Genomic DNA, 26539 nt, shown 5'->3' on the forward strand with positions numbered 1-26539 from the left:
AGACTTGAGCATGGAAAATCAGAATCAGGTTTATTATCATTGGCCTGTGTCATGAAATTTGTTAACTTAGCAGCAGCAGTTCAGTGCAATACTTAATATAGAAGAAGGAAAAATAATAATAGTAAATCAATTACAGTATACATATATTGAATAGATTAAAAATCATGCAAAAAATAGAAATAATATATTTAAAATGTGAGGTAGTGTTCACATGTTCAATGTCCATTTCGGAATCGGATGGCGGAGGGGAAGAAGCTGTTCCTGAATCGCTGAGTGTGTGCCTTCAGGCTTCTGTACCTCCTACCTGATGGTAACAGTGAGAAAAGGGCATGCCCTGGGTGCTGGAGGTCCTTAATAATGGACGCTGCCTTTCTGAGACACTGCTCCTTGATGATGTCCTAGGTACTTTGTAGGTTAGTGCCCAAGATGGAGCTGACTAGATTTACAACTCTCTGCAGCTTCTTTTGGTCCTGTGCAGTAGCCCCCTCCCCCTCCCATACCAGACAGTGATGCAGCCTGTAAGGTTGCTCTCAACAGTACATCTATAGAAATTTTTGAGTGTATTTGTTGGCATACCAAATCTCTTCAAGCTCCTAGTGTAGTCGCTGTCTTGCCTTCTTTATAGCTGCATCAGTATGTTGGGACCAGGTTACGTCCTCAGAGAACTTGACACCCAGGTACCTAAATCTGCTCACTCTCTCCATTTCTGATCCCTCTATGAGGATTGGTATGTGTTCCTTTGTCTTACTCTTCCTGAAGTCCACAATCAGCTCTTTCGTCTTACTGATGTTGAGTGCAAGTTTGTTGCTGCGACACCACTCCACTAGTTAGCATATCTCATTCCAGTATGCCCTCTTGTCTCCATCTGAGATTCTACCAACAATGGTTGTATCAACAACAAATTTATAGATGGTATTTGAGCTATGCCTAGCCACACAGTCATGGGTAGAGAGAGTAGAGCAGTGGGCTAAGCACACACCCCTGAGGTGCACCAGTGTTGATAGTCAGCAAGGAGGAGATATTATCACCAATCCGCACAGATTGTGGTCTTCTGGTTAGGAAGTTGAGAATCCAATTGCAGAGGGAGGTACAGAGGCCCAGGTTCTGTAACTTCTTAATCAGGATTGTAGGAATGATGGTGTTAAATGCTGAGCTGTAGTCAATGAACAGCATTCTGACATGGGTGTTTGTATTGTCCAGTTGTCTAACCCACAAGTTTATCGCCTGCCTATTACTTCTGCCTTGTGCCCCTCTTCCTTCCATGTGTGCCATGGTCCTCTCTCCTTTCCTTTCAGATTCCTTCCTCTCCAGCTATGTACCTTTTATCTTTCAGCTCTCAGTTCATTTGCCCCTCTCTCCAACAACCTGACTTCACCTATCACCTCTAGCTTGTCTGCCTTCCCCTCCCCCACCTTTTTTATTCTGGCATCTTTCCCTTTCCTTTCCAGTCTTGATGAAGGTTCTTGGCCCAAAATGTTGACTGCTAATTCATTTCCATAGATGCTGCCTGATCTGCTGAGTTCCTCCAGCATTTTGTGTGTTGCTCTTGGGTTTATGAATTGGTCTTAATTTGCCTAATACCTTTTAGTGGATGTTTTAAATTCCTCCTACATGTAGCTTCTCATCAATTATTCTTTTAGTGCTTTCTCCCTGAAGACCAATTCAAGATAATCATTTACAATTGTACAATGTTATTTTTAAATTCATCGATCCTGTTTTGTCTTCTGAGGGACAATATTTCCATAAGACATGGAGCAGAATTAGGCCATTTGGCCCATCAAGTCTGCTCCGCCATTCATCATGGCTGATCCAGTTTTCCTCTCAGCCCCAATCATCTACCTTTCCCCTGTATCCCCTCATGTCAGGACCAATCAAGAATCTTATCGACCTCTGCCTTAAAACTGCCAGGATTTAAGAACTTTTTAAAAGCTATTATTAATGCTTTTTGAGATAGTGATTTAGATGCATATCATTTTTTACTGAGTTAAGTATTGTATGTAATTAGTTTTGCTACAACAAGTGTATGGGACATTGGAAAAAAAGTTGAATTTCCCCATGGGGATGAATAAAGTATCTATCTATCTATCTATCTATCTAAATATACATGAAGACTTGGTCTCCACAGCTGCCCGTGGCAATGAATTCCACAGATTCACCACTCTTTGGCTAAAGAACTTTCTCCTCATCTCCTTTCTAAAAATACACCCCTCTATTCTGAGGCTGTGTCCCCAGGTCTTAGACTCTCCCACCATAGGAAACATTGTCTCCAGATCCAATCTATCAAGGCCTTTCACCATTCCATAGGTTTCAATGTGATCACCCTTCATTCTTCTGAATACCAGTAAATACAGGCCCAGACACTCTTCATATGTTCAAACCTGAAATCATTTTTGTGAACCACCTTTGAACCCTCTCCAGTTTCAGCACATCCTTCCTAAGGTAAGGGGCCCAAAGCTGTTTACAATACACCAAGTGAGGCTCACCAGTGCTTTATAAGTAGAAGAGGTTAGTTTAGTTGGCCATTTAGTAATTTATTTTGTTCTATGAACATTGTGGACCAACAGGCTTGTTCCTGTGCTGTACTGGTCTATGTTCTAAAGACATATGGCTTAGGGATAGTAATTTTTGGGCATGCTATTTTGGTACTGGAAGCATGGCAATGCTACTGACTGCCCCTGGCATGTTGTCAGACTGTGTTGGTCATCAACACAAATGATACATTTCACTATATATTTCAATGTACTTGAGACAAATAAAGCTAATCAGTCACATTTAATATCCCTGGCATATGTCATGAAATATGTTAGTTTCTGGCAGAAGTACAATACAAAACATATTAAAAAATATAAATTTCAATAAGAAATGTATGAAAAATTAGTACAAAAAGAAGAAAAAAAGACAAAAAATAGTGGGGTAGTGTACACATGTTCATTGTCCATTCAGAAATCTGATGGAGAGGAAGAAGCTGTTCCTAAATCTATTGTCTACTCTTATTATGCGATCATTCAGTCTCATACTTTATTGCTCTTTAGTCCAGGGTTTCGGAGGGCTCTCACCTTGACTTGCACTAGCTTGTTTTTGACAGCATCTACTGCAGCAACAGTGTGCCAATGATAGAGGCAATGAATATTTAACATTTATTAATCAAATTGGATGAACTCACCCAGGCAATTGAAGATATTCTATCACTCCTGCTGCAATTTAACCTGATGGAAAAGCTTGCAGCGTCATGTTGACTTGTATTTTGTTACAACAGTGTTAGCTGTAATTCAGCCCATCATGCCTCTGCTAATTGTTAAATGCAAACTTCCATATCCCTCTTGGGTGTGCCTATTAACTACCTCTAACTTAAGATATCAGAGCATAATTAAACCACTTGGCCATCGAATCTGCTCTGCAACATTATCGCCATCAACATTAAGAGCAATTTCAGGAAATAAATGATTTGCCATTTGTCAAGTACCTTCACTCCATCCGCCACTAAAAAAGGGATATCCATATGGCCACCCACTTCAATTGGGCGTCCCATTTCTATTCCAACGTATCAGCCCATGGCCACCTCCTAGTGCCATGATGAGAGTACTGTCAGGTTGGAGGAGCAACACCTCATATTCTATCTGGGTAGCTTCCAACCTGATGGCATAAACGTATATTTCTCAAACCTGCTTATTTCTGCGCTCTTCCCTTCCTTACTCTTTCCCTTTCTCCTACCCACCTTATTCTGGCTTCTGCCCCCTTTCCTGTCCAGTTGTGATGAAAGGAAAAGCTTCTAAGAGATAAGATTTATGTTGATTTGTTACATGTACATCAAAATAAACAGTGAAAAGCATTGTTTTAATATCAACTGGGGTGCTAGGTTCGCACAATCCTATTACAGCTTGGGACGTCAGAGCTCAGAGTTCAACCCCAGCAGCCTCTAAGGAGTTTATATGTCCTCCCCATGAAATAGATGGCTTTTCTTTGGGTACTCCATTTTCCTCCCACAGTCCAAAGACTTACCGGTTAGTAGGTTAATTGGTCATTGTAAATTGTCCCATGATGAAGCAGGGTTAAATCGGGAGTTGCTGGGTGTCACAGCTTGAAGAGCCTATTCCACACTGTATCTCTAAATTAAAAATATAAAATAAAACAACCACCATTCCTGAGGCAATGGGTAAAAATTTGACTTGTGGAAAGAAAACAGAAGTCATGACAGTACGGTAGCATAGCAGTGAGCATACCAGTATTACAACCCAGGTACAATGCTGCTGCTGCCTGTACCTTCTCCCCATGACCGCATGGGTTTTCCCTCCACAGCCCAAGGACCTATGGTTTAGTGGGCTAACGGTCACACAGGCACTGGGCCTTAAGGGCTTGTTAGTATGATATACCCCTACACGACAGATTTACAGCTGAGTGCTGGGTGGATATTGATACTCCCCAGGGAACAGTGTTATTTTTAACATTCATGAGTGACTCAAACATGAGTTTGCAAGATAAAATTTCCAAATTTGCGCATGATATGAAATTTGGAAATGCTTTTAACAATGAAGAAGATAACATTTCCTACAAGTGAATCTATTAAGTGTAATGTCTTCCCAATTTCTAGATGTAATGTTGAACAACTTCAGGCTGGTTTTGATGTTATCTTTGAAGTGTTTCCTTTGCACATTGGGAACTTTCAGACCTTCCTTCAACTGGGAGTGAAGGATCTGTTTTAGGGAGATGTGGGTTAGATGACATGACCTATAAATCAGCATTGGTGTTGTTTTATTTTGATAGAGATGCTGCTCATGTTTGCCTTCTCCAGTACGTAGCTGTTAGTATGCTTGTCATTCTAGCTGATTCTCAATCTTTCTGTGCCGCAGAGAACAAGCAGCAGCTGTCTATGGAGACAATGAACAACCAAAAGACCCGACCATTAACCACAGCACTTACTTGTGTCAACACTGCACCAGAATATGTGAATATTGTATTGTCCTCTTATAGCCACCGGAGAGCCCACAACCCATTAGGAGAACATCTTACTCAATTCAAGTAACTGCACTGCTACTTAAGGCAGATAATAATAGACAAAGATGAGACCATAAGACATAGGAGCAGAATTAGACCATTTAGCTCTTCGAGTCTGCTCTGCCATTCCAGCATTGCTGATATATTAGTTATCTCAATCCCATTCTGCTACCTTCTCCCTTTAACTAATCAAGAACCTATCAATCTCCACTTTAAATATACCCAGTGACCTGGCCTCCACAACCATATGTGGCAATGAATTCTACAGATTTGTCACCCTCTGGCTAAAGAAATTCCTCCTCATTTCTTTTCTAAATGGATGTCCTACTATTCTGAAACTGTGCCCTCTGGTCCTAGACTACCCCTGCTATAGGAAACACCCTCTCCACATCCACTCTGTCTAGGCTTTTCAATATTCACTAGGTTTCAATGAGATCCCCCAGCCCCCAATCTTCTAAACTCCATTGAGCGTTGAGCCATCAAATGCTCCTTGTACGTTAAATCTTCAACTGCATAAACCACTTTGCTGCAATGATAGAAAGGCAGAGTAGCTTTTTTAAAAGGGAAGCACTTGAAAGGTGCTGGTGCTTAAAACTACTTTGTCTCTGTAGAGAAGTCTGAAGGTTAACATGCATCAGGCAATTAGGAGGGAAACCGCTATGTTGGTTCTTTTTGCAGGAGGATTTGATGAAAGGTTCCTAATGGACTTCCACTCTTGGGCCAGTGGGAGAATGAATACCTTGGTTTTAAATTTCCAAAATTCCCTGGATTCGGGCAAGGTTTTGTTAGATTCATATTTATTTATAACACATACAATGAAATGCATCGTTTGTGTTAACAGCCACATTAAGGGTGCGCAGCTCACAAGTGTAGCCACACACTCCATTGCCAACGTAGCATGCCCACAATGTTCTTCAGAGCAACACTAGAACATAGAAAATAAAGCAGGGGAACAGTCCCTTTGGACCATAATGTTGTGCTGAACCAGTTCAATTTAAAGTTCAAAGCAGAATACATGTATGTCACCACATACAACCCTAAGATTCTTTCTCTGCAGGCATACTTATCAAATCTGTAGAATAGTAACTGTAAACAGGATCAATGGACAACAAACTGCAAATGCAGATGTAAATAAATAGGAATAAATAACAAGCAAGAAATAACAATATAATAGAGTCCTTAAATGAATATAGTTACCCCTTTTGTTCAAGAGCCCGATGGTTGAGGGGTAGTAACTGTTCTTGAACATGGTGGTGGGAGTCCTGAAGCATCTGTACCTTCTACCTGATGGCAGCAGTCAGAAAAGAACATGCATGCCCTGAGTGGTGAGGATCTTTGATGGATGCTGCTTTTCTACGGCAACGTTTCATGTACAGTAGATGGGCTCAGTGTTTGGGAGGGTTTTACCCGTAATGTGCTAGGCCGACTCCACTACCTTTTGTAGGATTTTACGCTCAAAGGCATAAGTGTTCCAATATCAGGCTGTGATGCATCCAGTCAGCACATTTTCCACCACACATGTATGTGTTTGCCAAGGTTTTTGATGACATGTTGAATCTCCACAGACTCCAGTAGAAATAGAGCAGCTGCCATAATCAAAGGGCCAACTAAACTAATCCCTTCTGACTACTCAGTCTGTATCCCTCAATTTTCCTCACATTCATGTGCCTATCTAAACGTCTCTTAAAAGTCCTGAATGTTTTTGCCTTTACCACCATCCCAGGCAGCACACTCCAGGCTTTTACATTAAAAGTAAAAAAAACTTTCCCCTCACATCTCATTTGAAATTATCTTAAATGCATGCCCTCTGATATTAGACATTTCAACCCTGTGTAAAAGCTATTGTCTGTCTACTCTGTCTCTCATAATCCTATGAACTTCTATCAGATCTCCCCTCGGCATCTGCTGCTCCAAAGAAAATAAGACTTATTGGCCCGACCTCTTTTCATAGCACATATTCTCTCATCCAGGCAGCGTCATGGTAAACCTCTTCTGCACCCTTTCCAAAGCCTCAATATCCTTCCTATAATGGGGTGATCAGAAATGTATGCAATATTGCAGATGCGGCCTAACTAGAATTTTATAAAGCTGCAACATAACTTCCAGACTTTTGAACTCAGTGCCTCAACTAATGAAAACAAGCATACGATATGCCTTCTTTACCAACCTATCAACCTGTGTAGCCACTTACAGGGAGATATGAACTAGGACACCAAGATCCCTCTGCTCATCAACAGTATTAAGGCTGTTGCTCTTAATAGTGTACTGTCTCTTTATATCTGAAACACAAACAGCAGCAAAACAAAGCCCCTTTATATATACACACAAATGCCTCCAGCCTCCAGTCTGCAGATATGAGATTGGAAAATAGTAATTGCAACTCCTTTATTCACAAAGGGAGAGAGACAGAAAGCAGGAATGTACAGGCCAGGTAGCTTAACATAGAAGTTGGAAGCCATTATGGAGCTGTATACGGGCACTTGGTAACATTGAAGATAATCAATCAAAGTAAAAATGTTTTTGCAAAAGGGGGAATTATAGTATACCAATTTATTGGAATTGTTTATAGAATTAACATGCACTTATCATAAAGTGGAACTGGTGTTTGTACTATATTTACATTTCCAAAAGCTCTTCACTAAAGTGCAGCACCAAAAGCTTGTGCTGTAGGAGGTGGCATACCTCCCCCAGCTTTTTATTCTGTTGTCTTCCCCCTTTCTTCTTCAGGACTGAAAAGGAAGGGTCTCATCCCAAAACGTTGACTGTTATTCCTTTCCATAGATGCTGCCTGACCTGAGTTCTTCCAGCATTTTGTGTGTGTTGAGTAGGAAATTGGCTGACCATCAGGAAATGGAGTGTAGGTACATATGGTTGGCAAGATGTAATGAGTGTTGTTAAAGAGTCATAAAGACCCACAGAAACAGGCCTTTCAGCCCATCTAGTCGTGCTGAATCATTTAAATTGCATACTTCCATCGACTTGCTCCTGGACTGTAGCCCGTCATACCCCTATCATTCATGTACCTATCCAAACTGCTCTTAAGCTTTGAAATAAAGCTTGCCAGTTTGCACTGGAAGCGTGTTCCACACTCTTATGAACCTGAGTGAAGAAATTTCCCCTCGTGTGCCTCTTAAACATTTCACCTTTAATCCATGACCTCTGGTTGTCCCACCCAACCTCAGCCTGCTTGCATTTGCGCTATCTATACTCATAATTTTTTATTTCTCTATCTAGTTTGTGCTGAAATATTAATCTGCCTAATCCCATTGACCTGCACCCAGACCATAGCCCTCCATACCCCTCCCATCCGTGTACTCACCCTAACATCTGTTAAATGTTGAAATTGAACCCACAACCACCACATCCGCTGGTACCTCGTTCCAGCCCGTGGACAAGTGGTTAAGGCGTTGGATTAGTGATCTGAAGGTCGCTGGTTCGAGCCTCAGCTGAGGCAGCATGTTGTGTCTTTGAGCAAGGCAGTTAATCACACATTGCTCCTGCACGTTTATAGCCCAGAGGCAGCGGTTACTGCAGTATAACAGGACAGGACACTCTCACTACCCTGTGACTGAAGTTCCCTCATGTTCCATTGAAACATTTTACCTTTCACCCTTAACCCATGTCCTCTGGTTATAGTCCCACCCAACCTCAGTGGAAAAAGCCTGCTTGTGTTTACCCTATCTTTCCTCCTATCTTTCTATACCTCTATCAAACCTCCCCACATTCTTCTATTATGCTTCAGGGAATAAAGTCCTAACCTATCCAACCTTTCCCTCTAACGCATTCCTCAAGTCCCAGTAACATCCTTGTAAATATTATCTGTACTCTTTCACTTATTGATGTCTTTCTAGTAATTAGGTGACTAGAACTGTACACAGTACTTCTGATTAGACCTCACTAACATCTTGTACATCTTCAACATAACATCCCAACACCTACTCAATATAAAGCCCAACATGCCAAAATTATAGTACTTATGACCCTATCTACCAGTGACATCAGTTTCATAGAATTATGGATCTGCATTCCTAGACCCCTCTATTCTACTGCATTCCTCAGTGCCCTATCACTCACTATGCAAGTCTAACCCTGGTAGGTTCTTCCAAAGTGCCATACCTTACAATGGTATAACATTAAATTCCATCTGCCATTTTCTTTATGTTGCTTTCAAGTTGCTTCGACATGTTACAAGTTCAAGTTTATTGTCATCTGACAGTAACTCAGCAGGTCAGGCATGTTGGATACTGATGTTTTTAAACCAAATGAAACAACGTTCCTCTAGACGAAACATACCATACATGGCATATATATGTAATACAATATGTAGTACAAAATATGTACTACAGTCAGGATCAGCTTTAATATCACTGGCATATGTTGTATATTGGCAGAATTTCAGATGGTGACAAAAGGGCATATGGGAGCAAGATAAAGCAGCTAGATGAGTAGGGCTGCAGTAACAACCTTGCACTCAATGTCAGCAAGACCAAAGAGATGATTGTGGACTTCAGAAAGGTTAAGCAAGGGAACACAAACCAATCCTCATGGAAGGATCAGAAGTGGAGAGAGTGAAAAATTTCAAGTTCTCTCAGGAGCTAACCTAATATTGATGCAGCTATAAAGAAGCCAAGACAGTGGCTATATTTAATTTGGAGTTTGAGGAGATTTGATTTGTCAACTAAAACACTGAAATTTCTACAAATGTACTGTGGAGACCATTCTGACTGGCTGCATCACCAGTTGCTATGGTGGACAGGGAGCTGATGCACAAAATTGAAGTAATTTGCAGAAACTTGTAAAATTAGTTAGCTCAATCATGGGTACTATCCCAGACATTAAGGAGCAGTGCCATTGGAAGGTGGCGTCCATTATTAAGGATCTCCAGCACCCTCGGCCTGCCCTTTTCTCACCATTACCATCAAGAAGGTGGTACAGAAGCCTGAAGGCACACACACAGCAATTCACGAACAGCTTCTTCCCCTCTGCCATCTGATTTCTAAATGAACATTAACCACATGAACACAACCTCACTACCTTTTTAAATTATGTTTTTTTGCACTACTTTTTTTAACTTAACTATTTATTTAAGCCAGGTCATTGGGTCTATTTAAGGCAGAGATTGATAGGTTCTTGATTGGACATGGCATCAAAGGTTACAGGGGAGAAGGGGTTGAGGAGGGGAAAAAAGGTTCAGCCATGATTGAATGCTGAAGCAGACTGGATGGGCCAAATGGCCTAATTCTGATCCTATGTCTTGCAAATATATTCTTCAATTCAGTTTTTTTCTCTTTATCCTGTATTTCATTGTAGTGCTGCCATAAAGTTAATGAATCCCATGACATGTACCAGTGATATTAAACCTGATTCTGCTAATTTTTTAAAAACTAAATTGCAAGAAGATAAATGGATAGATGTGTGCGTGTGTGTGTGTGTGTGTGTGTGTGTGTGTGTGTGTGTGTGTATCTATGTATATGTATAAAATTAATTATGTAAGCAATACAAATAGCAAGAGAAAATAGTGAGGTAGTGATCATGAGTTCATTGTTCATTCAGAAATCTGATGGTAGAGGAGAAGAAGCTGTATCTGAAGCATTGAGTGTGTTTCTTCAGGCTCCCGTACCATTACCTTGATGGTAGCACTGAGAAGAGGAATGCCCTGGGTAATGGGGGTCCTTAATGATGGATGCTGCCTTCTTTTTGAAGGAGTTTTCGATGCTGGGGAGACTAGTACCCATGATGTAGATGGCTAAGCTTATAACTTTTACAGCTTTTACCAATCTTGTGCAGTGCTGCTCAATACCAGGTGGTGATGCAACCAAGGAAATGCTCTCCATGGAACACCTGGAGAAGTTTGTGAGAGTCTCTGGTGATGTACCAAATCTCCTCAAATTTCTAATGAAATATAGCTGTTGTTGTGCCTTCTTTGTAATTGCATCGATATGTTAAACCCAGGATAGATCTTCAGAGATACTGACACCCAGGAACTTGAAACTACTTACCCTTTTCACTGTTCATCCTTCAATGAGGACTGGTGTGCATTCTCTTGACTTCGCCTTCCTGAAATCCACGAGCAACTTCTTGGCCTTACTGATGATGAGTGTGAGGTTGTTGCTGCGACACCATGCCACTGGCTGATCTACCTCGTTCCTGTATGCCTCCTCATCACCATCTGAAATTCTACCAACTATAACTATGTCATCAGCAAATTTATGGATGCTATTTGAGCTGTGCCTAGCCACACAGTGGTGGGTGTAGAGAGAGTAGAGCAATGGGCTAGGCAAGCATCCTTGAGGTGCGCCAGTGTTGATTGTCAGCGAGAAGGAGATGATATATTGGATCTGCACTAACTGCCATAAATAAGTTATCATAAACAGATTACCATACCATATATGTTAATAAAATATAGCTCAAGATGTATGTAGTGCACAACACAGGTAAACAGTAAACAGCTCGCTGTCCTATTGATGAGACCTCGATAGTGGCAGGGTATTCATTAGTCTCACAGCTTGAGGGTAGAAACTGTTACCCAGTCTGGCAATCCTAGTCCTGATGGTCCTGTACCTCCTTCCTGAGGTCAAAGAGATTGTAGGGTGGGTGTTGGGGATCCTCTACAAAGCTTCAGGCCCTTTGCCTGCACCACTTCTGGTAAATGTCACAAGTAGGGAGGAGGGAGATGCCGGTGATCCTCTCAGCAGTTTTCACTGTCATTGGTAGGTTCTTGTGGTCTGATGCTTTGCAGTTTCCATATCACACAACGATGGCAGTCAAACTGGCCACTCTCAGTGGTGCTCCCGTAGAAAACTGTTAGAATGGGGGCAGGAAGTCTTGCACACCTCAGTCTCCTCAAAGTGTAGATGCTGTTGTGTCTTGATAAATGAGTAGGTGTTGTGGTCCAGGTTAATTCATCTAAGTTATATTCATTTTCCTTGTTCAAATCATCGATCACATTGGGAATGATGGGGCCCAAGCACTGGCCCCTACAGCACCCCATTGCCCCCAGAGTGCCCCATTTATTTATACCTCCTCCTGCCCACCTCCCTCCCCCCACCGCCATAGGTTCCCTTCTGTCAACCAATTTACAGTCCACTTCATATTACTGACCATTCTGTCTGCTGTACTTTTTCCTCTAACTTCTTTTGTGAGGCCCAAAGACCTACTGAAAATACTTGTGCTTTATTTTGATTGGATTCATTGCATTGCAAAGTTTATTACCTGGAATTCTGTTGTTTATTATCCACCACTTACTCTTGCCCCCACTGTACCAGAAGATGTGGATCTCAAATCAGCCTCTACAGCCACTTGAGGACCCACCAATAGACAAACTTCTAGGATAGCATCTTACTCGACTGATTGTTCTACCACTGGTGGTTGTCTGTCATAGAACACAGAAACCTACAGCACATTACAGGCTCTTCAGCCCACAATATTGTGCTAATCATGTAACCTACTCTAGAAACTGCCTAGAACTTCCCTACCGCGTAGCCCTCTATTTTTCTAAGCTCTATGTATCTATTTAAGAGGCTCTGAAATTGTATTGTATCCACTTCCACCACTGCCATTGGCAGTGCATTCCACACACCCACCACTCTCTGTGTGAAAAGCTTACCTCTGACATCCCCTCTGTACCTATTTCCAAGCACCTTAATACTGTGCTCCCTCATGTTAGCCATTTCAGTCCTGGGAAAAAGCCTCTGACTATCGACATGATCAATGCGCCTAATCATCTTGTACATCTCCATCCCTCCGTCGCTTCAATAAGAAAAGGCCAAGTTCACTCAACCTATTCTCACAAGTTACACCCTCCAATCCAGGAAACATCCTTGTAAATCTTCTCTGCATTCTCTCAATAGTATCCATATCCTTCCTGTAGTGAGGCAACCAGAACTGAGCACAGTACTCCAAGTGGGGTCTGACTAAGGTCTTATATAGCTGTAACATTACCTTACGGCTCTTGAACTCAATCGCACGGTTGATGAAGGCCAACACACCATATGCCTTCTTAACAACACTGTTAACTTGCACAGCAGCTTTGAGTGTCCTATGGACATAGGCCCCAGGATCTCTCAGATCCTCCACACTGCCAAGAGTCTTGTTGTTAATATTATATTCTGACTTCAAATTTGACCTACCAAAATAAACCACTTCACACTTATCTGGGTTGAAGTCCATCTGCCACTTCTTAGCCTAGTTTTGCATCCTATCAATGTCCCGCTGTAACCTCTGACAATCCTCCAGACTATCCACAACACCATCAACCTTTGTGTCATCAGCAAACTTACTAACCTGCCTTTCTACTTCTTCATCCAGGTCATTTATAAAAATCACCAAAAGGTGGGGTCCCAGAAAGATCCATGCAGAACACCACCAGTCACCGACCTCCATGCAGAATATGAACCATCCACAACCACCCTTTGCCTTCTGTGGACAACCCAGTTCTGGATCCACAAAGCAATGTCCCCTTGGATCCCATGCCTCCTTACTTTCTAGAGGAGCCTTGCATGGGGAACTTTATCAAATACCTTACTGAAATCCATATACACTACATCCACTGCTCTACCTTCATCAATGTGTTTTGTTACCTCCTTAAAGAATTCAGTCAGGCTCGTAAGGCACGACTTGCCCTTGACAAAGCCATGCTGGCTATCCCTAATCAGATTATGTTTTTCCAAATGTTCATAAATCTTTCCTCTCAGGATCTTCATAGACTCACTGGTGTATAATTTCCTGGGTTATCTCTACTCACTTTCTTGAACAAGGGAACAATATTTACAACCCTCCAATCCTCCGGTACTTCTCCCGTCCCTATTGATGACACAAAGGTCATCGCAATAGGTTCAGCAATCTCCTCCCTCGCTTCCGACAGTAGCCTAGGGTATATCTCATCCGGTCCCGGTGACTTAGCTAACTTAATGCTTTTGAAAAGCTCCAGCACATCCTCCTAATGTCTATATGCTCAAGCATGTCAGTCCACTGTAAGTTATCCCCACAATTGCCAAGGTCTTTTTCCCTGGTGTATTCTGAAGAAAAGTATTCATTAAGTACCTCCGCAACCTCCTCCGACTCCATGCACATGTTTCCTACATCACACCTGATTGGTCTTATTCTCACACAGCTCATCCTCTTGCTCTTCACTTACTTGTAGGATGCTTTGGGGTTTTCCTTAATCCTGCTCCCCAAGGCCTTCTCATAGCCCCTTCTAGCTTTCCTAATTCCATTCTGAAGCTGCTTCCTAGCAACCTTGTAATTTTCTACAGCTCTAACATTGCCTAGTTTCTTGAACTTTTTCTAAGCTTTTGTTTTCTTCTTAACTGGATTTTCTACATCCTTTGTACACCATGGTTCTTTAACCCTGCCATCCTTTCCCTGATTCAATGGAACATACTTATGCAAAGCTCCATGCAAGTGTTCCCTGAACATTTGCTACATTTCTGCCATATATTTCACTGAGAACGCAAAATACACTGCAGATGCTGGGGTCAAAGCAACACGCACAACACGCTGGAGGAACTCAACAGGTTAAGCAGCATCAGTGGAAACGAACAGTCAAAGTTTCGGGCTGAGACCCTTCGTCAGGACTGAAGAGGGAGGGGGCAGGGGCCCTATAAAGAGGGTGGGAAGGTGAAGGCTGGTAGGTGCCAGGTGTAAAACCAGTAAGGGGAAAGGTCAAGGGGTGGGGGAGGGGATAGGCAGGAAAGGTGAAGAAGGAATGTAAGGGGAAAGCACTATGGGTAGAAGAAGGAGGCGAAACCATGAGGGAGGTGATAGGCAGCTGGAGGAGGAGGCAGAGTGAAACTGGGATGGGGGAAGGGAGAGAGAGGGAATTACCAGAAGTTGGAGAATTCAGTGTTCATGCCAAGGGGCTGGAGACTACCCAGACGGTGTATGAGGTGTTGCTCCTCCAACCTGAGTTTGGCCTCATCATGGCAGTAGAGGACACCATGTATGGACATATCTGAATGGGAATGTGAAGCAGAGTTGAACAGGACCCCACCAGAAAGCATCAAATCATTGTCTCCCATACCATCAATGTCCTCTGGAGACCTTCCATCCTCAGCCAAAAAACTCATAATTCCCACACCCTGCACTGCTCGGTTTTTACCTCCTCCCCAAGATCCACAAGCCTGACTGTCCCGGTAGACCCATAGTTTCAACCTGCTCCTGCCCCACCGAACTTGTATCGGCCTACTTGGACTCCATTTTGTCACCCATAGTTCAATCCCTCCCCACCTACATCCGGGATACATCCCACGCCCTCCACCTCTTCAGTAACTTCCAGTTCCCCTGTCCCGACCACTTCATTTTCTCTATGGATGTCCAATCATTATACACTTCCATTGCCCATCAAGAAGGCCTCAAAGCCCTCTGCTACTTTCTTGAGAATAGACCTCACCAGTTTCCCACCACCACCACACCCCTCCAGTTGGCGGAACTGGTACTCACACTTAATAACTTCTCTTTTGCCTCTTCCCACTTTCTTCAGACCAAGGGTGTAGCTGTGGGCACTCACATGGGCCCCAGCTATGCCTGCCTCTTTGTTGGTTTTGTGGAACAGTCTATGCTCCAAACCTATACTGGTACTGTTCCCCAACTTTTCCTTCGCTACATTGATGACTACATTGCTGCTGCTTCCTGCACCCATGCTGAGCTCGTCAATTTCATCGACTTTGCCTTAAGTTCCACCCAGCCCTCAAATTCACTTGGTCCATCTCAGACACTTCTCTCCCCTTTCTCGATCTCTCGGTCTCCATCTCTGGAGACAGACTGTCCACTGACATCTTCTATAAACCCATTGACTCTCATAACTACCTCAACTATACCTCTTCCCACCCTGCCACATGCAAAAATGCTATTCCCTATTCCCAATTCCTCTGCCGCATCTGCTCCCAGGATGAGGCTTTCCGTTCCGTAGCTGGAGAGATTGCAGAGGTGTTAACAATGATCTTTCAAGAATCAATAGGTTCTGGCATTGTACCGGATGAATGGAAAATTGCAAAGTTACTCCGCTACTTAAGAAGGGTGGGAGGCAGCAGAAAGGAATCTATAGACCAGTTAGCCTGACATCAGTGGTTGGGAAGTTGTTGGAATCGATTGTTAGGGATGAGATTATAGCGTACCTGGAGGCACACGACAAGAAAGGAAGATCCTGCCTGACAAACCTACTGCAGTTCTTTGAGGAAATTACAAGCAGGGTAGACAAAGAAGATGCAGTAGACATGGTATACTTGGATTTTCAGAAGGCCTTTGAGAAGGTGCCACACGTATAAAAGCCCATGGAGTTACAGGGAAGTTACTAACGTAGATGGAGCATTGGCTGGTCGGCAGAAAACAGAGAATGGGAATAAAGGGATCCTATTCTAACTGGCTGCCGGTTACCAGTGGAGTTCCACAGGGGTCAGTGTTGGGACCATTACTTTTTATGATGTATGTCAATGATTTAGACTACAGTATTAAGAGATTTGTGGCTAAATTAACTGATAGATAGATAGATACTTTATTCATCCCCATGGGGAAATTCAACTTTTTTTTCCAATGTCCCATACACTTGTTGTAGCAAAACTAATTACATACAATACTTAACTCAGTAAAAAAATATGATATGCATCTAAATCACCGTCTCAAAAAGCATTAATAGCTTTTAAAAAGTTCTTAAGTCCTGGCGGTAGAATTGTAAAGCCTAATGGCATTGGGGAGTATTGACCTCTTCATCCTGTCTGAGGAGCATTGCATCGATAGTAACCTGTCACTGAAACTGCTTCTCTGTCTCTGGATGGTGCTATGTAGAGGATGTTCAGAGTTATCCATAATTGACCGTAGCCTACTCAGCGCCCTTCGCTCAGCTACCGATGTTAAACTCTCCAGTACTTTGCCCACGACAGAGCCCGCCTTCCTTACCAGCTTATTAAGACGTGAGGCGTCCCTCTTCTTAATGCTTCCTCCCCAACACGCCACCACAAAGAAGAGGGCGCTCTCCACAACTGACCTATAGAACATCTTCAGCATCTCACTACAGACATTGAATGACGCCAACCTTCTTAGGAAGTACATTCGACTCTGTGCCTTCCTGCACAAGGCATCTGTGTTGGCAGTCCAGTCAAGCTTCTAGTCTAACTGTACTCCCAGATACTTGTAGGTCTTAACCTGCTCCACACGTTCTCCATTAATGATCACTGGCTCCATATGGGGCCTAGATCTCCTAAAGTCCACCACCATCTCCTTGGTCTTGGTGATATTGAGACGCAGGTAGTTTGAGTTGCACCATATCACAAAGTCCTGTATCAGTTTCCTATACTCCTCCTCCTGTCCATTCCTGACACACCCCACTATGGTCGTGTCATCAGCGAACTTCTGCACATGGCAGGACTCTGAGTTATATTGGAAGTCTGATGTGTACAGGGTGAACAGGACCGGAGAGAGTACGGTTCCCTGCGGCGCCCCTGTGCTGCTGACCACCATGTCAGATACGTACAAAATTAAGGGAGGGAAGTTTAGGGAAGACATCAGGGGTAAGTTTTTTACACAGAGGGGTGTGAGTGCCTGGAATGACTTACCAGGGACAGTGGTGCAGGCTAAAACTTTAGGGGTATTTAAGAGCCTCTTGGACAGGCACATGGATGAAAGAAAAATAGAGGGTTATGGGGTAGTGTGGGTTTAGTACTTTTTTTAAGGATTATATGGGTCGGCACAACATGGAGGGCTGAAGGGCCTGTACTGTGCTGTAATGTTCTATGGTTCTATGATACAAAGATAGGTGGAGGAGTGGGTAGTGTTGAGGAAACAGAGAGCCTGCAGAGAGTCTTAGATAGTTTAGGGGAATGGGCAAAGAAGTGGCAAATGAAATACAATGTTGGAAAGTGTATGGTCATGCACTTTGGTGGAAGAAATAAATGGGCGGACTATTATTTAGATGGGGAGAGACTTCAATTTGCAGAGATGCAAAGGGATTTGGGAGTTCTTGTACAGGATACCCTGAAGGTTAACCTCCAGGTTGAGCTGGAGGTGAAGAAGGCAAATGCAATGTTGTCATTCATTTCTAGAGGTATAGAATATAATCATATAACAATCACAGCACGGAAACAGGCCATCTCGGCCCTCCTAGTCCGTGCCGAACTCTTAATCTCACCTAGTCCCACCTACCCGCACTCAGCCCATAACCCTCCACTCCTTTTCTGTCCATATACCTATCCAATTTTACCTTAAATGACACAACTGAACTGGCCTCTACTACTTCTACAGGAAGCTCATTCCACACAGCTGTCACTCTCTGAGTAAAGAAATACCCCCTCGTGTTTCCCTTAAACTTTTGTCCCCTAACTCTCAAATCATGTCCTCTTGTTTGAATCTCCCCTACTCTCAATGGAAACAGCCTATTCACGTCAACTCTATCTATCCCTCTCAAAATTTTAAATACCTCAATCAAATCCCCCCCTCAACCTTCTACACTCCAATGAATAGAGACCTAACTTGTTCAACCTTTCTCTGTAACTTAAGTGCTGAAACCCAGGTAACATCCTAGTAAATCGTCTCTGCACTCTCTCTAATTTATTGATATCTTTCCTATAATTCGGTGACCAGAACTGTACACAATATTCCAAATTTGGCCTTACCAATGCCTTGTACAATTTTAACATTACATCCCAACTTCTGTACTCAATGCTCTGATTTATAAAGGCCAGCGTTCCAAAAGCCTTCTTCACCACCCTATCTACATGAGACTCCACCTTCAGGGAACTATGCACTGTTATTCCTAGATCTCTCTGTTCCACTGCATTCCTCAATGCCCTACCATTTACCCTGTATGTTCTATTTGGATTATTCCTGCCAAAATGTAGAACCTCACACTTCTCAGCATTAAACTCCATCTGTCAACGTTCAGCCCATTCTTCTAACCGGCATAAATCTCCCTGCAAGCTTTGAAAACCCACCTCATTATCCACAACACCTCCTACCGTAGTATCATCGGCATACTTACTAATCCAATTTACCACCCCATCATCCAGATCATTTATGTATATTACAAACAACATTGGGCCCAAAACAGATCCCTGAGGCACCCTGCTAGTCACCGGCCTCCATCCCGATAAACAATTATCCACCACTACTGTCTGGCATCTCCCATCTAGCCACTGTTGAATCCATTTTATTACTCCAGCATTAATACCTAACGACTGAACCTTCTTAACTAACCTTCCATGTGGAGCTTTGTCAAAGGCCTTGCTGAAGTCCATATAGACTACATCCACTGCCTTACCCTCGTCAACATTCCTCATAACTTCTTCAAAAAATTCAATAAGGTTTGTCAAACATGACCTTCCACGCACAAATCCATGCTGACTACTCCTAATCAGATCCTGTCTATCCAGATAATTATAAATACTATCTCTAAGAATACTTTCCATTAATTTACCCACCACTGATGTCAAACTGACAGGTCTATAATTGCTAGGCTTACTTCTAGAACTCTTTTTAAACAATGGAACCACATGAGCTATACGCCAATCCTCCGGCACAATCCCCGTTTCTAATGACATCTGAAAGATCTCCGTCAGAGTTACTGCTATCTCTACACAAACTTCCCTCAAGGTCCTGGGGAATATCCTGTCAGGACCTGGAGATTTATCCACTTTTAAATTTCTTAAAAGCGCCAGAATATTAGAGCAGGGATGTGATGTTGAGGCTCTATAAGGCACTCGTGAGACCACTCTTTGAGTATTGTGTGCAGTTTTGGGCTCCTTATTTTAGAAAGGATATACTGACATTGGAGAGGGTTCAGAGAAGATTCACGAGAATGATTCCAGGAATGAAATGGTTACCGTATGAAGAACATGTGGCAGCTCTTGGGCTGCATTCCCTGGTGTACAGGAGAATGAGGGGGGATTTCAGAAACAATCCAAATGTTAAAAGGCCTGAGCAGATTAGATATGGCAAAGTTACTTCCCATGCTAGGGGATTCTAGGACAAGAGGGCTTGACTTCAGGATTGAAGGACGTTCTTTTAGAACTGAGATGCGGTGAAATTACTTTAGTCAGAGGGTGGCAAATCTGTGTAATTTGTTGCCATGAGTGGCTGTGGAGGCCAAGTCACTGGGAGCATTTAAGGCAGAGATAGATAGGTTCTTGATTAGCCAGGGCATCAAAGGGTGTGGGGAGAAGGCAGGGGAGTGGGGATGACTTGATGAAGTGGATCAACCTATGAATGAATGGCAGAGCAGACTCGATGGGCCAAATGGCCTACTTCTCCTAAATCTTATGGTCATATAATATTAGGAAAGTTAAAATCTCCCATCGCAACATACTTGTGCTCCAACCTCCCCATCTTCTGCCTCTTCACTTTGGTTCCGAACCCCCTGCAAATCTAGTTCAAACCTTCCCCAATAGCATTAGCAAACCTCCCCACCAGGATATTGGTCCCTCTCAGAGTCAAGTGCAACCCGTCCTTTTTGTACAGGTCATACCTGTCCCAGAGAAGGTACCAATGATTCAAAAATCTAAATCCCTGCCCTCTGCTCCAATCCTTCAGCCACTTATTTATCCTGCACTTCATTCTATTCCTATACTCACTGTCATTTGGCACAGGCAGCAATCCCAAGGTTACTACCGTTGAGGTCCTGCTTCTCAGCTTCCTTCCTAACTCCCTGTATTTTGCTTTCAGGACCTCCATCCTTTTACTACCAATATGTACCACGACCTCTGGTTGCCCTCCCATGTCAAGATATTGTGGATGCGCTCAGAAACATCACGAACCCTGGCATCTGGGAGGCAAACTACCATCCTTGTTTCTTTTTTGTACCCACAGAGTTGCCTATCTATTGCCCTAACTATAGAGTCCCCTATTACCACTGCCATCCTTTTCCATTCCCTACCCTTCTGAGCCACCGGGCCAGACTCGGGGCAAGAGGCACAACCACTGTTGCTTCCTCCAGGTAGATCATCCCCCCCCCTCCCCCCCCCCCAACAGCACTCAAAATGGAGCATTTATTGTTAAGGGGGATAGCCACAGGGTGCTCTCCTACCTGATGCCCTCCCTTCCCTCTCCTGACAGTTACCCTCTTATCTGTCTACTGTGACCCCGGCGTAACTTCCTGCCTGTAGCTCCTGTCTTATCACCTCCTCACTCTTCCCAACAAGCCAAAGGTCATCGAGCTGCATTTCCAGTTCCCCAGCTCAGTCCCCAAGGCCATCAGAAAGGCTGGAAGTCTCGCGGAATCCCACATCTGACACCCAGAAAACTGACCTTGCAGACATACCCACTATTCTTGTTAGTTGGGGGGGGAATAAAAGCAACTTACCTCGCCTAGGCTTGTCCTCGCCAAAGCCCTACTACTCTGACAGCTCCTCCACTAGACAGTGTCTCTTATTTCGGAGCTTTCTCAGCATCCTTGCACGATGACAAGTTCTTCTCCCTGACCTGTGCAAAGCTCACTCTCTTTGAATCGATTGGTCCGCTGCCAATGCGCTGAGCCTCACGAAGCACTGCTCTTTTAAACTTTTCTCCCTTACCTGTGCGAAGCTCTCTCTCTCTTCGAAGATGTCTGATGATAACAGGAAACCTGTGGTACAAGCAGCCATCACAACTGGGGTCTTCCTTTGTTGCAGTGGATGTCCATAACATCAACTGTGTCCCCTCATGACCTTTGTTCTTCAAGAAGCATTGCAGAAGCACCTTCCTGGCTGCTGGATCTCACTGTAGATCTCATCAGTCGAGTCTGCTGGAGCTGACTTTGCATGCTAGGACAGGCATGTCCCTTTCTCAGCAGAGTATGAGGCCCGTCTGTTCAAGCAGTGTATCAACGTGTGCTACTAATTACTGTTTTTATAGACAATTGATTTCTATGGTGTGAAAACAAGTCCTTCAGCTCAACTTGTCCATGCTGACCAAGTTTCATTTCCCTGTGTTTGGCCCATATTCCTCTAAGCGGTCTGTGTACTGGTCTACATGTGTTTTTTAAGAGATGCAGTGCGAAACAGGCCCTTCCCACCCACTGAGCCCAGCAACATACCGATTTAACCCCTAGCCTAATCACAGGATAGTTTACAATGACCAATTAACCTATTAACTGGTATGTCTTTGGACTGTGGGAGAAAACCAGAGCACTCGAAGGAAAAACACATAAATATTGTAATTGTACTCATCTCTATTACTTCCTCTGGCAGCTCATTCCATGTACTCACAACACTGTGTATAGAAAAACTTGCCCTTCAAATCTAAACCTTTCCCCTCTTACTTTAAACCTCTGTGCCTCCAGTTTTAGATTCCCCTGTCACTCACTTTATCCTTGCCCATAATTATTTTACAAATCTTTGTAAAATGGTGAAGAACATAGATCAGGTGAACAGTCACCTTTGTATCTCTCCATTTCATTGGGATAATTGTAAACTAAGATTAATTAATGAAATGAACATCGAAACATACAGTGAAATGTGCCATTTGCGTCTAAGGCCAACTCAACCAAAGGGTTTACCTCATTCATTAAATTACTGCATATACACTTAGTGGCTACTTTATTAGGTACACCTATACAACTGCTCATTAATGCAAATATCGAACCAGCAGCTCAATGCATAAAAGCATGCAGACATGGTCAAGAGGTTCAGTTGTTGTACTAACGAAACATTAGAATGGAGAAGAAATATGATCTAAGTGACTTTGACTGTGGATTGAATGTTGGTGCCAGTTGCGGTGGTTTGAGTGTCCCAGAAAATGCTAATCTGGGATCTTCATGCACAAGTCTCTAGAGTTTACAGAGAATGATGAAAAAAAAATCAAAAGCAAAACATCCAGTGAGTGGTCCCTCTGTGGGCAAAAATGCCTTGTTAATGAGAGAGGTCAGAGGAGAATGGCCAGACTGTTTCAAGCTGACAGGAAGGTGACAGTAACTCAAATGACCGTGCACTACAACAGTGGCATGCAGAAGAGCATCTCTGAATGCACAGAACATTGAACCTTGAAGTGGATGGGCTACAGCAGCAGAAGACCACAACATACATTTTGTGGCCACTGCGTGTATATGTATATATATATCCAAAGTTCTCCACCACTTTTTTTTTCCTCTCCCATCTCCTGTTACTTTTCCCACCTACTCTGACATCTTTAAAAAAAAAAATCTGTCACTGAAAAATGCTGGTGGTGCCCTGTATAAGATTCTTCTGAAAGCTAAGTTGTTTTCATTTGTTTCTATAGCTTGTGTATGATAATAAACTGCAATTATACTTGTCACAGGAGATTCTGCAGATGCTGGAAACACTCAAAATGCTGAAGGAACTCCAATATGGAGGAATGGTCACGGCCCATAACCAAACTCTTCATTCCTTTCCACAGATGCTGCCTGTTGGATTCAGCTGTTTAATTTTTACTTTCTTTGCAGTCTAGCATTCAGTTATCTGCTTGTATTTTATATAATAACTTGTATACAAGCAATCGCTTAATGTGCTCCCTAGTGTTGACAGTATGCATATGCAGTTCTTCAGTGTGAGCATAATGGTTATGTTGCTATAATTATGGAAAGCTCTGGAATCTTTGTTCTGCATTATTTGAATAATGACTTTCTCATTGGTTGACCCTTGTCTAAAGGTTCAAAGGTTCATTTTATTATGAAAGTATGTGTGCAGAATACAACTGAGATTTGTCCTCTTGATAACCATAAAATACAAAAAAAATATAGTTGAAAGACGTCAGTCCCACTGGCAATCCCAACTCCTTCCCTCGTAGAAATATTAACAGATCACCCACATGGAGAAACAGCAACTTGAATAGAATTTTGCTTATCTGTGTAGATCAGAGCTGCTCTATGCTGAGCATCATCTTAATCCTAGCATCTTAGTTTCTTTGTCTTTAGACCGTCTGCAACCAGCTTCTGCTTTTTACTTTGTTTAATCAACTTAATACAATGATTGTGAAGCAATAAGTTTTGTGCCTTTTTCCTGATTTCTGAAAGAACCTTTGATTTAAAGACATCAGAATCCAACTTGTCTGACCTGCTGAGTTCCAGAGTGTGTCGTTGCAGTTATATTTGTCTAACTTCTTCATTTTTCTTTATTCTCTTATCCTTAACATAAGTTTGACTTTAACACCTGCCAATGTTAAGATGCTTGTTTCATCCATTTAGAGAGCTTAACAGCAAGACACCTCTCAAGTTTGTGCACACTTCTTTCCATGGAGTTGGCCATGAGTACGTACAGGCAGCATTCAAGGCATTTGGCTTCGTTCCTCCCATACCTGTTCCAGAACAGAAGGATCCAGATCCTGAGTTTTCCACTGTCAAGTGCCCCAATCCAGAGGAGGGAGAATGTGTGCTGGTAATAATATTTCTTTCCTGTTTTCTAAACAAAAGTTTATTGCTTCAATCATTTGTACATCAGGATAGATTTACTTTGTAGTAATGTAATGATAGCCGATGGAGAGATTCTGTAGCAGTTAGCTTAGTGCCAGCAACCCAGGTTCAAGTCCCACCACTGCATGTAAGGAGTTTGTATGTTCTTCTCTGTGAGTACGTAGGTTTCCTCCTACAGCCCAAAGACATGTGGGTTAGCAGATGAATTGGACAGATGAGTATAGATAGATGGCACAGGCTTGCTGAACTGGAAGGACCAGTTTGTTACTATGCTATATCTCTAAAAAAGTAAATATGCAAAGGGTAGACCTGCTCCTTCACAGGTACAGAGAGCCAGAGCCCTGCGGCTAGCTGTGTGGAGTTTATATGTTCTCCTTGTAACCATCATGGGTTTAACCTCAGGTGCTCCAGTTTCCTCCTACGTTGAACAGTACAGGCTCTTCAGCCATGACTTTTCAACCTACTCCAAGCTCAATTTAACTCTTCCTTCCCCACGACTTTCATTTTCTTTTCATCCACATGCCTATCTAAGAGTTTCTTGAATGTCCCTAATGTATTTGCCTCTTTCACCACCCCTAGCAGCAAGGTCCATGCACCTACCATACTGTGTTTTAAAAAAAAACTATCTCAGACATACCCTCTATACTTTCTTCCAACCTCCTTAAAATTATGCCCTCTCATATTAGCCATTTCCACCCTGGGGAAAAAGTCTCTAGCTGTCCACTTATCATCTTGTACATCTCCAAGTCATCTTTCATTCTCCTTCACTCAAAAGAGAACCGCCCCTGAGTAGAAAGCCTGAGTTTTGGGGAGAAGTTGACTGTGCTGCATCCTCACACCCTGTAACAAAGGAGAATGAGAAACTTATAAGATAGACACTTACAGATGTGGGCAGTAATGGTCTTTTCTGCAGTGTTGGGGGAGTCCAAAACTAGACAACACAGATACAAAATGATAGGGGAGAGATTTAAAATGGCCAGAGGTGACTTCTTTACACAGAGGGTAGTGCATACCTGGAATGAGCTGTCAGAAGAAGTGGTGAGGTGGATACAATTGCAAGATTTAAGGTGCTTTTGTATAGATACATGGACAGGATGGGCTTGGAGGGTTACAGGGTGAATGTGGGTAACTGCGAATAGCAGGGAGTATGTGGTTGGAATAGATTGGTTGGGCTGAATGGCCTGTTTCTGTGTTTTATTATTGTATGCTGTTATGATATGGCAATGATGAATATAAAATTGAGACAGGTTTTTTTTATAAACAAATAAACATTTATTAAACTTTGCTCAATAAAAATGAAAAGTAAACAAACGACTAACTTAACCAGAAGTTAACTGCTATACGGCAACTCGAACCGTTCTTAAAGTGATAAATGCGAACACAGTTCTTAAAGTGGTAGATGCGAAAGTCCAAATGAGTTATACAGTCAATTACGAGAGACTTTCCTGAAGTAACTAATTCCTCGACAACATGACGTTACTGCTGATCCCAGCCGAAATAAGTCTTGCCCGAAAGACTCACAATGAAGGAAATAAAAACAGCTTGAAAGAACTGACCTTTTCCTTGGCGAATAACACTAACCCTTTCTGAGGGTTTCTGAAAGAGTCCAACCCTTTCTGCTCTTACAATGCAGGGGCTATCTCGGATGCAGGTTACTATTTCCTGAACGAAGATCCAATAAGGTTGATCCTGTATTAAACCACCAGTGACACCAACTTCACTGGATCCTTCGGGTTTCCATACTTTGATAAATTCTTCACTCTCCAACTGAATTGCAAATTAAATCAAAGATACATCAAACATAACTGGCAGTGATTTTCAAAACTGCCATCACAACAACAATGTACCTTACAGCAAGAATTAAAACTCCACTTTAAAACAAAACTACGTCATGAAACCAAATACGCAGCATAACGGAGTAACGGACGACTTAAACGACGTCCCAACAAAAACTCCTGCGTCACAGCAGGCTTTCCCCGTTTTATACCTGTTGGAACAGGCCATCACATGACCTCACACTGGTAGGAAAATTATATCATGTGACCTCACACTGGCAGGAAAATACATCACCCCACCATCACAAGACCATTACATCATGATCACCAGATACTCAATTACATCATGGTCATAAAACAGTCACAAGATACCCACGGGGGATGTAACAATGCTAATATGATCTAACCCAGCTATTTCAATTCCACTATAAGAAATCCAGTCCTT

General features: G+C 42.7%; 1 protein-coding gene across 1 annotated transcript in view; it reads left to right on the forward strand.

Moving 5' to 3' along the window:
• LOC140727108 (glucose 1,6-bisphosphate synthase-like) overlaps positions 1-26539 on the forward strand; it is a 146867-nt gene that overhangs the window by 60471 nt on the left and 59857 nt on the right. The window contains exon 7 of the mRNA XM_073044378.1: positions 24095-24284. Coding sequence (XP_072900479.1) covers positions 24095-24284 — 190 coding nt within the window. The remainder of the gene's footprint in view (positions 1-24094; positions 24285-26539) is intronic.

This window comes from Hemitrygon akajei, chromosome 4 (genome assembly GCF_048418815.1).
Source record: "Hemitrygon akajei chromosome 4, sHemAka1.3, whole genome shotgun sequence".
Taxonomy (NCBI): Eukaryota; Metazoa; Chordata; class Chondrichthyes; order Myliobatiformes; family Dasyatidae; genus Hemitrygon; species Hemitrygon akajei.